Source organism: Glycine max, chromosome 8, assembly GCF_000004515.6.
Source record: "Glycine max cultivar Williams 82 chromosome 8, Glycine_max_v4.0, whole genome shotgun sequence".
NCBI classification, from domain to species: domain Eukaryota; kingdom Viridiplantae; phylum Streptophyta; class Magnoliopsida; order Fabales; family Fabaceae; genus Glycine; species Glycine max.
This window is the reverse complement of record NC_038244.2, coordinates 37986517-38000947: the sequence shown is the minus strand read 5'-3', so window position 1 is coordinate 38000947 and position 14431 is coordinate 37986517. Positions and strand designations below refer to the sequence as shown.

General features: G+C 29.5%; 1 protein-coding gene across 1 annotated transcript; it reads right to left on the bottom strand.

Moving 5' to 3' along the window:
- Positions 1-13594: 13594 nt before the first annotated feature.
- Positions 13595-14431, bottom strand: LOC121175329 (classical arabinogalactan protein 9). Its single transcript, XM_041018478.1, has one exon. It carries the CDS (start codon positions 14321-14323, stop codon positions 13901-13903), a length of 423 nt encoding a protein of 140 aa, XP_040874412.1. The 5' UTR covers positions 14324-14431; the 3' UTR covers positions 13595-13900.

Sequence of the window (14431 nt, the reverse complement as noted above, 5' to 3'; positions counted from 1 at the left end):
TCCTCAGAGCTCAGTTCTCAGACCTCTGGCACTCAATTCTCTCATTTTCCTTCTCTTTTCTTATATTCTTATTACCTTTATTTAACCCCCCCCCCCCCTCTCATTGTAAAGCCCTCATGACTATGAGTGACTAATCCCCTAGCTAGGGCCTGGCAGGCCTAAAAAGCCAATGATGTATGGAGCATTTCAAGAGTTATCAATAAAAAAAGGATTTCCCTCCAAGTTCTTTTATTTACCGTTCTTTCTTATTTATTCTGTATCTCAGTCTTTATTTTCTGTTAGTCTTTAGTCTACTCGGGAGAGGGTAAAGCCTAATTAGGAATAAGGAATGAATACTTGAATCTGTTTTAAGGGTTAGTCTACTCGGGAGAGGGTAACTCTTAATAGAACAATAAAAGAAAGAAATCATCGGGTTATCATTTAGAGGGTTTCCTTCCAGGTTCTTTTATCTGCTTTTCTTTCTTATTTATCCTGCATCTCAGTTTTTATTTTCTGTTAGTCTTTAGTCCACTCAGGAGAGGGTAAAGCCTAATTAGGGGTAAGGAATGAATGCTTGAATATGTTTTAAGAGTTAGTCCACTCGGGAGAGGGTAGCGCTTAATAGAACAATAAAAGAAAGAAATCATAGGGTTAGCATTAACCCAATGCCCATGCTTTAGCAAACATCTAGAATTTAATCTTAATGCATCTTAATTATTGAGTCTTTGCAAAGGACATTTGGAAGATAGGTAATTAAGGTAGGCTTGTCATCATGAGGCATTAGGGGCAAGTAGATGGATAGATGTGGGGCGGAATTAGTTTACTGATATTGATAACAGACAAATCCTGAATCCATATATCTAGGCTGATTAGACTTGTTAGGTTTTAGCAAATTTATGATATAGATTTTATTCCCTATTTTATTGTTTGAAGTTTCTTTACTTTAGAAGTAGTTATTCCTTATTTTATTTATTTGGGATTCTTAGAAGTAGTTATTCATTATTTTATTTTATTATTTGGATTTCTTAGAAGTAATTATTCCTTATTTTATTATTTGGGTTTTCTTAGAAGTAGTTATTCCTTATTTTATTTAGGAGTAGGTATTTATGCTTATTAGATTTTAGTAATATTTTATAGACTTTATTCTTTATTTATTACTTGAGTTTTCTTTAATTTAGAAGTAGCTGCTTAGATTTAAATTGCCTCTAATTTTACAAACTAAATTTACAATTTGCAAACTGAAAAGTACTTCACATAAGTTCAACAAAATCTCTGTGGTACGATACTCGGATTACCGAAAAATTATTATTACGAACGATTTGGTACACTTCCAAAGAGTTAACACAATGCTACCAGTAAATTCTATAACACGACCACTTTTAAAACCTTATAGGTTTTTCTTTTATTTCTAGAACTTGTTCTAGAAAATATAAAGGAAATCTCAAAATTCAAATATATCTCATTTGAGATTGGAATTTTGAGAGTTATCTAATCATGATTTTTAATATTTATTTTTACTCTCCCCATTTTAATTGTAATTTTTTTTAATAATTATTTTTAGTCTACTTTCTTATATCTTGAGCAACGGTTGTTATTTTTAGTCTACTCTCCTCATTCTAACTCGTCTTCTCTCTTTGAGTGAACTTATAAACACGTTTTTTTGTTGTTTTATTTTGAGTACCTCGATGAAAAATTTTCTTTATTTATCATAATTTTTGTTGTTTTTTGTTTGATAAGTAGCTTTTTGAACTTGAAACTAAATTTGATAAGCTTTCCAGAAAGTCATGAATTATATTTTTCTACAATAATTTGATCGATCGTTCAAACTTGAGAAGTTATGAGGGCCATTAAATTTGAAAAAAAGAGTTTTATAAAGCAAGTTTGATCTTATGTTTTAAGAAATAGAACTTAAAATGTGTTTATGAGCTCAAATATTGTTATTTTTTTATCCAAGAAGGAATTATATTTAATTAAGTTAGGATTAAAAAATCTGTTAATGTTTTCATTAATCAAATAAATTTCTACAATATAAAAGAATGTTAGATTTTAAATTGGTGTCACTTAATTAATAAATAAAAGTCAAGATAAATAGAATTTTAATTAAATCAGTATAATTAAAATTTAGATTATAAATCCTTTATTTCATTTTAAAATTTTCATTAATATATTATTTTATTTTTTGTTAACAACATTTTATATTGTTAATGTTTAAAATATTGAAATAATTAATTTAACAACGACTAAAACTAATTAATTGAAATAATAAATTTTTAAGTTACATTTATTTTATTAAATTTTTATTTAAAATTAATAATGAATGTACTAATGATAAAAAAATGTCACTATTCACCTAATTTAGATATTTTTTTAAATTAGAAGATCTAATTAGAAAATTTTAAGATTTAAGGACTAAATTGATATGTTTAAAATAATTTGATGACTAAATTGATAATTTAGTCTAAAAATTCACCAGAACATAATTTTGATTTCTAAAAATCCATGTTAGAATCACGGTTGCAGATGGCCTAGCACAGAAATTGTCGTAGATTATATGGTGGGACTTGGTTCTGTCTCCATCTCCAATAACTGCACACCACATATTAGTTTACCAAAATCCAAAAGTGGGCACAACTGAACACCACCAAAGTACATCGGACACGCTCCCAACGCCTTGGCTCATTCACTGTCTTGTAGATTTTTTTTTATTATTATCATATTGGCATGAAGTAATTGCTGTTAGAAAATAAGTATTTTTTTAATATGATTTATTTTAGTTTAAAATATGTTTTTTATTTTTAAAAATATCAAAATGTTTAAAATTTATATTTGTAAAATTTTTAGTATATTTTTTATTCTCATAAAATATAAATGTGTGAGTTTTTTGGTCGGGTATGTTCTATAAATTTGGATGACATTATCAAATATTGGAAGAAGAAAGTTGCTGGATTCAACGTATGATCTTGTGGAGGCTTTTAAGGTGGTTATTGAGTAGCTGTGTGTTGTCATGGTTGGAGATGGTTCGGATATATTATTATAGTTGGGTGTTTGCAGGGCTGGTTTTCTTTATGTTTTGTGTAGCAACAATTACATATTGTTGTTCTTTTCAATTTTCCAGCTTTTTAAGTTACGGGCTTCGGATTGTTTCTTGGAGTGGAGTTTTCTATTGTATTGAATTTGAATATGTAAGTGAATTTCTGTTTGTTGGGGCTATCGGTGATTTAATGGAGTTTGAAGAAGGGGATTCACAAATTTGTGACAGTTTTTTTATATTTTATGGTAATTTTTAATCTCTAAAAATTATTAACATGTAAGGTTGAATATTTCAAATTTAATTTCAAATAAAAAATTATATATTTATTTTTTTAAGAGAAAAAAATATAATGAATTTTAAATATATTGATATTTTATAAGACGAAAAATATATTTTAATTATTATTTTATATTCAAAATTAACAATAATTCAAATCTTTAACAACACAAATCACTATCACTTTAATGGAAATGGTCACACCGTCTTAACTCTTTCACTGTCTTGTGGATACACAGATTCGTGGCAGTGTGTTTGGCTGGATCAGTACTCAGTGGCAGTTCGAAATTGAAGGGAAAAGCAAAGGGTAAAAGATGGAACAGAACGAGTGGGAAATAAATTAAAGTACCAACACAAGCATGCAACGAAAGGGGTGTGTGTGAATGTGATAGTGAGAAGTGAGAGGATAGCCACATACGCCGTTGTGAATAGGTCCTTATCAATGTAGCCCAACTGGGTAACCAACCAACCGTTGGGACCCTCAATTCGCTACGTTTCTTATTCTCTCCAACTCCGTTGAGAGAAGAGAATCCAAGACTTTCTTTCACTTATCCTAATTTGGTTGGAGAAAAAATATGAGAAAATAAAATAAAAAACAGAAGATGCCGATAGTTAAGTATTTTTTTATTGGAGAGGAAATTAAAGGAAAAGAGAGAAAAAAAATAACTTTTAGAGACAAAATTTGAAAATCTTCTTTCTCTTTTTTTCTTCTAACCAAACAGATTAAAAAAAATTAGTCGAAATAAAAGTTTTAAATTAAAAAAATATATATAAAAGTGGGAGACCCACATCAAAATTAAATTTTTTTTTCCATCCAAACATATCTGTTGGCCATGGTTGGGTTGAATGAAATTGATGAGAAAAGGAAAGAAATTTTCATTATTCAGTGTGGATCCCACATTTTTATTATAGTTATTTAATTTATTTATTTTTCATTTCATATAATCAAATTGTCAAATAGTATCTTTTTTTTTTATCTATAACAAAGATAATATCAAAAAATTTATAATAATTTACATATTTTTATTCAATTAATTGAATTAAAATCTTTTACACCATACCTAAATTCTTAAGCGTGTAATATATATATTACAATAATATATATATTGTAAAGCGAAGAAAATCACACCTGTCATAATTTGAAAGTAATAACTTCGAGTGTATTATTTGGGTTTAATCTTTTTGACCCTCTAGTGTGAAAGTGAAGAATTATGAACAATTTTCCATGAGAATTAATGCATTGAAAAATTTGTCCAAATGAACCCTTTATTGCAAAAGGAAAATTCATCATGCAAGATTGACCTTTACATGTATACTTTCGCATTCTCTCCTTCGACTAGCTTTATTTTTTATTTTTTAATAGTACTATCTTTATTTGATATAGTTGAAGGAGAGAAGATCTCTCTAGGGATATCTTTTTCATGTCTCGTAATCAAAGTCAAGATCACATGTCTAAGAAACTTGAATATTTTCTACTCGAACTAATTCAAGACGTTAATTAATAAAAACAGTTTACTTTTAAGGTATCTACTATATTTTTAGAATGATTAATTAATGGTATTCCTAAAATTGATATGATCCCTATAAAGAGTTCATGCAAAAAGGTAGATGGGTAATTTTTCTTAGTTTCTTCCTTAAAACTTTTTCTTTAAGTACTCAGTATTTGGTGATCCAAAAGAGGAGAGGTATCTGCAAAAATACTCCCAGGCTCAAATGAAATTTCCAGCTCAGAGCAATAAATACTCATTTGATATTAATAAATAACATTTTATCTCGATATTCTTATAATTATTTTTATATATTCAAATAAACCTTATATCTCATGGGTCTTGTACATTATTACCATGTTAGGTAATACACCTCTAATCATGAATAAAGCTCTCTAATCTATTTATCAGTGATGTACTGGGATAATCCTTTTCAATATGTTTTAATAGTGTTTTGACAGTCTTAGGTCTCCGGCAGGATCAAGGACTGTACATGTTTCAAAGAGTACTCGAGTATCCGTCTAAGTCGGATACCTAAACACATCCTTAGAAGCGTAAGATAAGAATCCATATTTTAAGTAAGGTGAGTGAAGGAAACGAAAAAGCACAAAGCACAGTAAAGTTATGCAATCTGTTTTATGGCTGGAAAGAAATCATCTGAAGAATATGAAAACAGAATATTTAGTGAGTTGAAAGACAGCGGGATGATGTAAAATGCAATATTTAACCGATATCATGTTTGGTTATTCATTGCAAAATTATGTTTGAGTAAAATAATTTTTTCAGCAAATCAGAATTTTTACTTTGTTTTTATTCGTTGGATTTTGTTGGATTCGCATGAAACACATGACATAACATTTCTAAATGTAAATCAAACATCCGCATAATTTGCCGTCAAAAAACGCATTAAAATATTACAGGGTCACATACCATATCCAAAGTTCTTGAAGTGCATATGTATGGTTCTCTGCTTATATTACACATTACATATACACACGCACAAAAAAAAAAATGATTAATTATCTTGGAAGATATTGAGCAAATTGCAACGCCACAGGCCCCCAAAATTGAAATGACAGAGGTGGTTGTCGCTGGTCGGGCCTAGAACGTGGTACATCGATCCGACACAAGCTTTACGTAGCAAATTGCCAAAAGCTAAAACCAGGGAATTCCTTCTACGTGCTTGACCTTTGAGTTATCACTGTTTGTCTCCCAAAATCCCTTTTGTGTGACTTTAAATTTTGTAAGCATTAGAGGACACAAACAATAATCCCGCAGAGCTAAAGCGCAATTCAATAGCGATGGCGTGACATGGGTGGTGCCCTTGCTGCATGTGCTGCGTGCGTCTTCTTGTGCTCGTATGAGACACCACCACCTTTATTTTCTATCCTATGTACTGTACCATTCCTCAGCCACAAGGACCAGCAGCTATATGGCTGGACAAATACTTTTGACCTTTTTTTATTTTTTCTTAGTTCAAATCAGGTTCTTCACAATTCACTTACACTAATTCTATTCACTGGGCATGATTATGGTTAATTAATTTAAGGAAATTTTACATAAGAATGAAGTATAGATTTTATCACCGAATATGGTTAATTAATTTAAGGAAATTTTACATAAGAATGAAGTATAGATTTTATCACCGAATAACTCATTTTCACTCATATGAATACAATAAAATCTTACATTATTACTTCTATTCTTTAGCTATTGATTGAGGGAGTATCAATTAAGAGTCTCTTTCAGCTTTTCCGACGTGGGATCGATGGAATAATTGTTAGAATTTTAGATATGTAGTTACGTTAAATATTGGAAAAAAAATTACTTATAATAATTTTATCACATTCGAATAAAATTACTTTAAAAAAAGACATTTTTTGTCAAAAAAAAAAAACCCTTACTAATAACTTTTAGTGAAATTTTCTTTTACGTTATTTTTTTTAATCTATAAAACTCGGAATCCAAGGTGTGAGCCAAGTTTCAATGCACTAAATACTTATTGTTTCAGCATTTCCAATATGGCTTCCGCGGCCCTCTTCTCTTTCGGCTAAGTTGTGACAACAATTCTCTATGCCTATTGTGTGGGGTCACTGTGTTTCTCTTCTCGAAGTTGTAGACACCAATTAACGTACAAGAAGTTGATAGAGAGAATACACACTTCCGTTAACAGTTTAGCCGCTGGCTTCATCGCACCTTAATTACCTTGTTTTCTTTCTTACTTTTCCCCTTTTGTTGGTTAGTGGTGGACATATATACTATTCTTTATGCATCCTTTTGTAAATATTAGAAATAGAATCGTTTTTTTATGAGTGAACCCATTGTGTTATTTGCTTGTCTGAAAACTAGTACTTGCATGTGTTTCAAGACAATTAGATGTACGTAGGTAAATTCTATTTGATAAATTTCTCCGTAAAAACCGAAAATAAATAAAAAAAAAAATAATTTTCTCACCATAAATTATTAAAATCAACTTGTGCATTTCAATATTTGTAGAAGAAATCTTTTATCTATTTCTTTTTTAAAAAAGTTGAGTTGTGTAAGGTAATATAACTAAGAGAAAAAAATTAATTTATATTATTTTATTTTCCTAAAAATACTTACAAAAAAAGTTTTTAAAATAAATCCTAATCTTAAACCTAGTCTTACTATATCCTGAAGAGAGTTATTACTATAGTAATATTGGCAACTTTGCAATATATAATTTTTTTTTTCCAATAGTCTTACTACTCCTAGAATCCAGTCGCTAAAGCTTAGTATTCTTACCGTTTTGCGTTAAGGGTCATATTCTATTTACTTAATCGTGGATAATATATATTGGCAACTTTGCAATATATATATAAAATAATAAAATGATAAAAATGTTAAAAAAACACTTGAATTATTAAATTTTGCCTTTTCATGTATATCTCCTTTTTAGTAGTTCATTATCTAATATAGGAAAATACCCAATGTATAGTACACTCTATTTTGAGGTGAATTGGGGTGAAAATGATAAGAAAAAAGAAATAAATGTGAAAAAGTATGATGAAAAGGTAGAGATAAAGATGAAATAGAAATTAAATGAAAAAATAGAAAGAAAACAAGATTGAAGTAATATGGGAGAGATTGTAAGTAATGAGTATATATATTTATAAAAACTCTATTAATGTGAGATTTTCTTGCTCGCAGACTTATACTAGCAAGAAGTTGTGCCATTTTCCTTAGCAAACTAGAATTTTATTAATTTGATTTGGAGATAAGAAAATCAACTTGATTTACTTGTACATACATAAAAAAAAATGAACATGTTGAAACATTAATTATTGATTTTCTCATCAACCGTTGAAATTACTAGCTAGGAGTAAAAAAATGTTTTTGGCAGGGATTGAATCATCTAAATTGAGCAACTCACAATGTAGAGAAAATTAACAAATTTCAGATGGTGATAAAAAGCATAATGATTAATATTTTAGCACATTAATAATTTTTCCTACACGTGTACATCATATTCATTATTTTTTTTATCAACAATTGATATTTCATATTCTATAAATACTTACAACAGACTTTTTGAATATATTCTCTATTATGAATAAAAATTTATTAAACGTTATAAAAGTTTATAACTTTTAATAAATTTTGTACTTATAATAAAAAGAATTTAATATTTATGTACTAACAATATAAAATATTTTTATGGTGTCATTTAATTATAAATCATTATTTAAATTACTTTAAGATAATTATTTTAAAAATTAATAAAATTATGATGCAATATGAATTGTAATTAAATGGCTGTGTAAAATATATTTTATACTATCAGTATTTATTTTTTTTTCTTTAGTAAAAAATTATATTAAAATACGTTGTCAATGTTTCTCTTATTATTTTACTTTCTAAAATAAATTACTCATTGTTAAATCTCAGATACCCGAGCTGGCCACTTTATATGCATTAATTATGACCATTCCGTTTTATTTGAGGTTGATGTGTTGATGATTACAAACCCATTGCTATAATTTTTTTTTATCAGTATAGCCATTACTATAATTTAAAGCAAGGAGTTGGATTTTTTTTAAAAAATATAAATTATATTAAATCTAAAATGATACAACAATAAATGAATGAGGCATACCCCCGCCGCTAGAGAAAATCAAAAGTCTCCATAATACAAGAATGTTTATATCAAGATGTTAAAACAAATGTTACGCTTTTCTATACATAAGAAACTTAATCTTGCTAATAACCTCTATTACAGAAAATTGATAATTTTTAAAAATCAGATGTAATAGACTGTAATTGTAATAGCCAACGAAATTTTCCTTGAATACCTGATGTGGATCTGCCCCTAATTAAAGAGTCAATAATGCACTGCAAAGAAGTAAAATGTCTGCGAAAATGAGCCAAAATAACGAATGTGAGCCTAAACTTGGAGAAATTTTCTGCAAGAAAAGAACAAATGAGCACTTGACTCAGTCTCATTTGAACATAAAAGGTGGAACCCTTATTAAAAAAACAGTTTTGTCAAAAATAAACAACCGATTTCTTTTAACAAGCCATATAAGTTAGATTTTTTATTATCTGAAAAGGGGCTCGATGGGTCATACAAACCAGGGCTGAAATTAAAGTGGTTTCACTTAATTAATTAACTACAATGTTTTTTGTGTGAATTAATTAACTGCAATGTTTGATCATAGGATTAGTACGTCTATACAACGTAACCCTGCGGCTAAATTAATGATCACTGTCACCTTCATGATCGAGGTTTATTTATTGAATTGTCCTCTTCATTAGGTACCCCAACCTCATGAGAATATATGCGAACTAACATAAAGTTAATTGGGCCCAATTACGCAGGGTGTAAAGAAAGGTGCTCTCTCACGTCGAAAACTATTTTCCTAATTCAATGATCATAAATATGAATATTGATTGGATCATACAATTGTATTATATGAAAATTTAGTGTTACTTTTGTTCCATAGGTGGTAAAAGACAATGTGACGGCGGAGTGATTTTTTTTTTTTTAATGATGATAATCATATGAAGTTGTTTTTCTGAAAATAGTGATAATTTTTTATCGAAAACATATAAAATAAATATTTTTTTCGCATAATTTATTTTATATTCAAGAATTAATCAAAATTTAAATTTTAAATCACTTAATTAAAAAACATAATTTACTATTATTTATGTAAACTATTAAAATTAAAGAATCAGACAAGGTTGAAAATCACATGTAATTGATTATTATAGTTGGTAAGTAAAATGATGAGAATTATATCAAGAACTGGATTCCCCAAGTAGCCATGCAGCACCTTTAATGCACCTATTTGTCAAAGATTCGTATGCGACGCTTGGATCGAGCGCCCATGAATGTTCAGCTTAATTTTATGATTATTATTATTATTAATAATTAGTGTTGACGTATCACAAAATCAAAAGGTGATATGGGGATCCTGTGAATGATTATATGATTAATATACTAAATGTAATTATTATCACGTGTCTTTTTAATTTATTCCAAAGAATGACGACATGGGTTGGCATGAAATTTTTTTCATACTTATGTGCTCACGTTGGAGAAGAGCAAAATGCCCTTGAGTTTAAGACCGTTAACATCTTCTGTAGCTATATTAAGCAAGAATTTAAGGTGAATCATGCAGTTTACCACTGTTTATACAATTATCGAAAATGTCCTCCAACAACTATTTACACGTATCACTCTGGCGTTGGCCCCTGCATGTGAACCCAAGTTCATAGTTAATTAAAGAGAGGCCCTAAAAAAATATCACAACTTTTATATGGAAAGAAATAAATAATAATTTTTTTTGGAAACGATGCTTCAAATTCATCTAATCAAGTGCTTCAAAACACTTTCAATTTTCAACTAATCCAAGCATTAAAAATTATAAATTTCAATTTTCACGAACAAAAAATGAAACCTCTATTTACATGTAATATTTTGTATTTGTGTATTTATGAGTAGAGAGAAAATATTTTATATAATAAAATATATCATTATGGAATATATATTTATATTTTAATATTTATACTTTTTAGGAGCCCTCGTTTATTATTTTTCTTTGAGCCTATAAAATGTCAAGAACAGGCCAATAATTACAAATGACGTTTCTCATATTATAAATATATATGTTCATATTTCATTGATATTAGAAGTTAAAACCATAAACTCTTTGCAGTTAGAAGTAAAAAAACCCATTAACTCTAGTGTTATATTTTTTAATCTTTTATAAAATGGTGTTCATATAAGAGATTATTAAGTGAATGACTAGTTTGTCAAAAAAAGAAGTGAATGTCTTAGAAATAGAAGCTTTTAATTATTCATATTACATGATCTCTTTTATCATCCTATATAATAGTCGTCGCCTCTCAGGTGCTTCATTGTCTCTTTTATAGCCTAAAAAATTGCCAAGGTATCCTATATATAACATGACTTAAAAAGTATCCTATAAAACATCCTCACCATATAAAATGCTCCTTCCCGCTAACTTTTTCAGGAGTACTTAAACTTCCAATTTATGCTCTAATAATGCAAATAGGAACTCAAAATTTACACGGATCCAAAAATGTAGTCCACATGTACACTGAGGCAGTTAGAAGATATAATGTTGAACTCTTAGTTAGGAAGAAAGTTTATTTTTTTTTAGGTTGGGAAGGAAAGAAAGAATTTAAGGGAGAAGAGAGTGAGAAAATATCGAGTTGGAAATTTTTAGATAATGAATAATATTTTTAATAAAATTAATAAATTAATATTTATAGATTACAAAAATACACTAACACAATTATAAGCTAGAGTTATGGTGTTCTTGTTCAAAGAGAAGTTGAAATCATCACTAGCTAGCAAAGTTAGCACGAGAGTGAAGAGGAGGAAGTGGAGATCGAGGTGAGGTAATTAAAGCTGAGAATGACAGGTTGAAGTGAAGACAAGTTTTCACTTCCTTTGGTGGATTGGTGAATTGAATTTGATTACCAATTATTTAGTACCATGTAGACACAAGGCATTGTCTTGACCATTCTTTATTAATTCATTGGTATCTATGGACACATCACCTTTACGGAAAGAAGGTATCACAGAACGAAAAGATAAGAGATGAACATTATCTAAATAAAAATACCGAGGATCTGTCTGGGCTCGGATAAACTCAAGCTTGATTAATTCAAGATTGGGATATATATTATATGCGTGTTGTTCAACACTTCAAAATCTTTCAATCATTACGTTCTTGTTACGCATCGGAAAGAAAATGATCAAATTTGGAGGATCTTTATCCTAATTCTGCACTTTCTTACATCCATTGTATTGATGATCACTTGTATTATTGTCCTAGAGTTGTATCGATATTACCCATTCCATATGCAATCATATATATCATCATTTATGATTATTATTACAATCAAACCCACAAAATTATATAGTGCCCAACAAAATAGTGATTATATTGTACAACAAAAATGTATTTATGTTTTGGATTATAATGAGGCATACAATGAAAATATATTTTTAGTTGTGTCTTATTATAGTTCAGAACGGAAATATATTTTCTTTGTATATTTAAAAATTATATATATAATGAAAATAAAATTTTATTAGTATTTGCCTAAAAAATGATGAAAATATAATTACGTTGATTTTAAAATATAATGAAGTTATATTTTTGTTGAATAAAAAATACAAAAAATTATGAAACCCAGATGCAAAAACTCACAATCAGGGTCAAGACTGCAAGCACATGCAACACAAAATAGGACCAACAATGCACCTCAAAAAGGAAAAAGGGGTTAGGAGGAGAAGGGAAGGGGGTGGACGTTTGCAGAAATGTGGAGGTGAGAGGAAGGGGATGGGGTGTAGGAAAATGAGGGAGGGAAGTTGGGTAATTTGGCTTGATTTTGGAAAAGGAATGGGGGTGGGAATACCATTTGTGGTGTGAGAATAGAAAATTCAATTATAGTTATACTCTATCGGACCTAAGAACCAAGCCCAATCAACTTTTTCCTAAATTTTCTAGACTTGGAAATTGGAATATGTTGGTTTCTTAGTTTTAGCCTTTCAGCTCTAAACTAACATAATGAGCGCATAATGTGAATTGTGATTTAATATGAACTAAGAACAATTAGTTTTATGAACACTAAAAAATCATTTAATTTAATATGAATACAATGATAAAAAGTTATATGATTCTTTTATTGTTATCATCATATTTTCATATTTACGTGCTTAGAGAGATGTAAGAGAAACTTATTTTTTTTATTAAGTTTATCTTACATCAAAACCAACCAAAACTTTATTTTTAAATAATCACTGTGGTACGTAATTAACAAAAACAGGTAAAATTCATATTTTCTCCGTTCTCAAAAGAAAGATATGTGCATTTGTTGATGAAGTTGTTATTTTACGGATATGATAGAATCGATTATGAAAATTTTAACGTGATGTTCATTTTTATAATTTTAAATTTTAAATATCATTGTGATGATTAAAATAAGTCACTTTATTAATTATGCTAGCGGAAACATCTATAGGCTGGTAAGAATTATTTTGTGAAATTTTTTAACTATTATTAAATTAAAATTACTAACAACGTTAACTTTAAACTGACAAAATAATCAAATTAAACTAAATTTAAAAGATAAAGATCAAATTAAAAAATAATATATAAAATTGAATCACACGAAAAGATAAAAGACTAAAGAGTGTATTTTAACCGGAAAATATATATATATATATATATATATATATATATATATATATATATATATATATATATATATAATATTGAAGGATGGTTTAGAATTATTGGTGATGGGAAAAAAAAAATCATGAGAGCGAAAGAATGAACCGTTTTTACATTCTACATATGATTAAACGTACATTGAAACCATGGTCATCTAGATAAAACAAATGAAGCCGGGAAACAAAGAATCACAAAATTATGTAGCAATGAACAAACACCAACGAAACCAACACAATTAAGAAGATAATTAAACAGAGTAACTCAACAGAGACCAAAGAAGAAATCAAATAGATCGATCTGGTCCGTCCACGACCAAAATCAAATAATCATTTTTTTTTCCTTCAAAGTGGACGAATCATAAAAAAATTTCTCATCGGAAGAGGTTTAATTAATTAAGCCAAAGCCACGGCGAGGAAGGTTCCAACAAGAGCAGTGGCGGCAATGCATGTCTTGCTTATGGAGAACGCTGCGGAGGGAGGCTCGGAGGCTGGTTGGTCTGGAGCCGGGCCTGATGGGCCTGGTGCTGGGCCTGATGGGCCTGGCGCGGGAGGGGAGGAGGTGGTTGGGCCTGGGGCCTGGGATGGAGCTGTTGTTGGAGTTGGAGATGAAGGAGCGGGTGTGGGTGTGGGTGTTGCGGGTGCAGGTGCAGCCGCAGGAGGAGGGGTGTTTGCGGTTGGTGATGGGGCGGGTGCTGACGTGGACGGTGATGGGGTTGTTGATGGTGGTTGCGTGGGTGCAGGTCCAGGGGCTTGTGCTACACACGCGGTGGCTAAAAGCCCCAATATCATGAACACTTTAACTGCGGCAAAGGCCATGCTAATTATAAGACAATGAAACGCAAAAATTATTTCGCAGAGTATAATCAAGAACACAAGTAGGGTTGAGTATGTTATGTTTAAGAGTGGGCTAACGTGTATTTATAG

Bases quoted from the DNA above. Each gene is read 5' to 3' on its own strand.
- LOC121175329 (XM_041018478.1), bottom strand. From the start codon at position 14,323: ATGGCCTTTGCCGCAGTTAAAGTGTTCATGATATTGGGGCTTTTAGCC.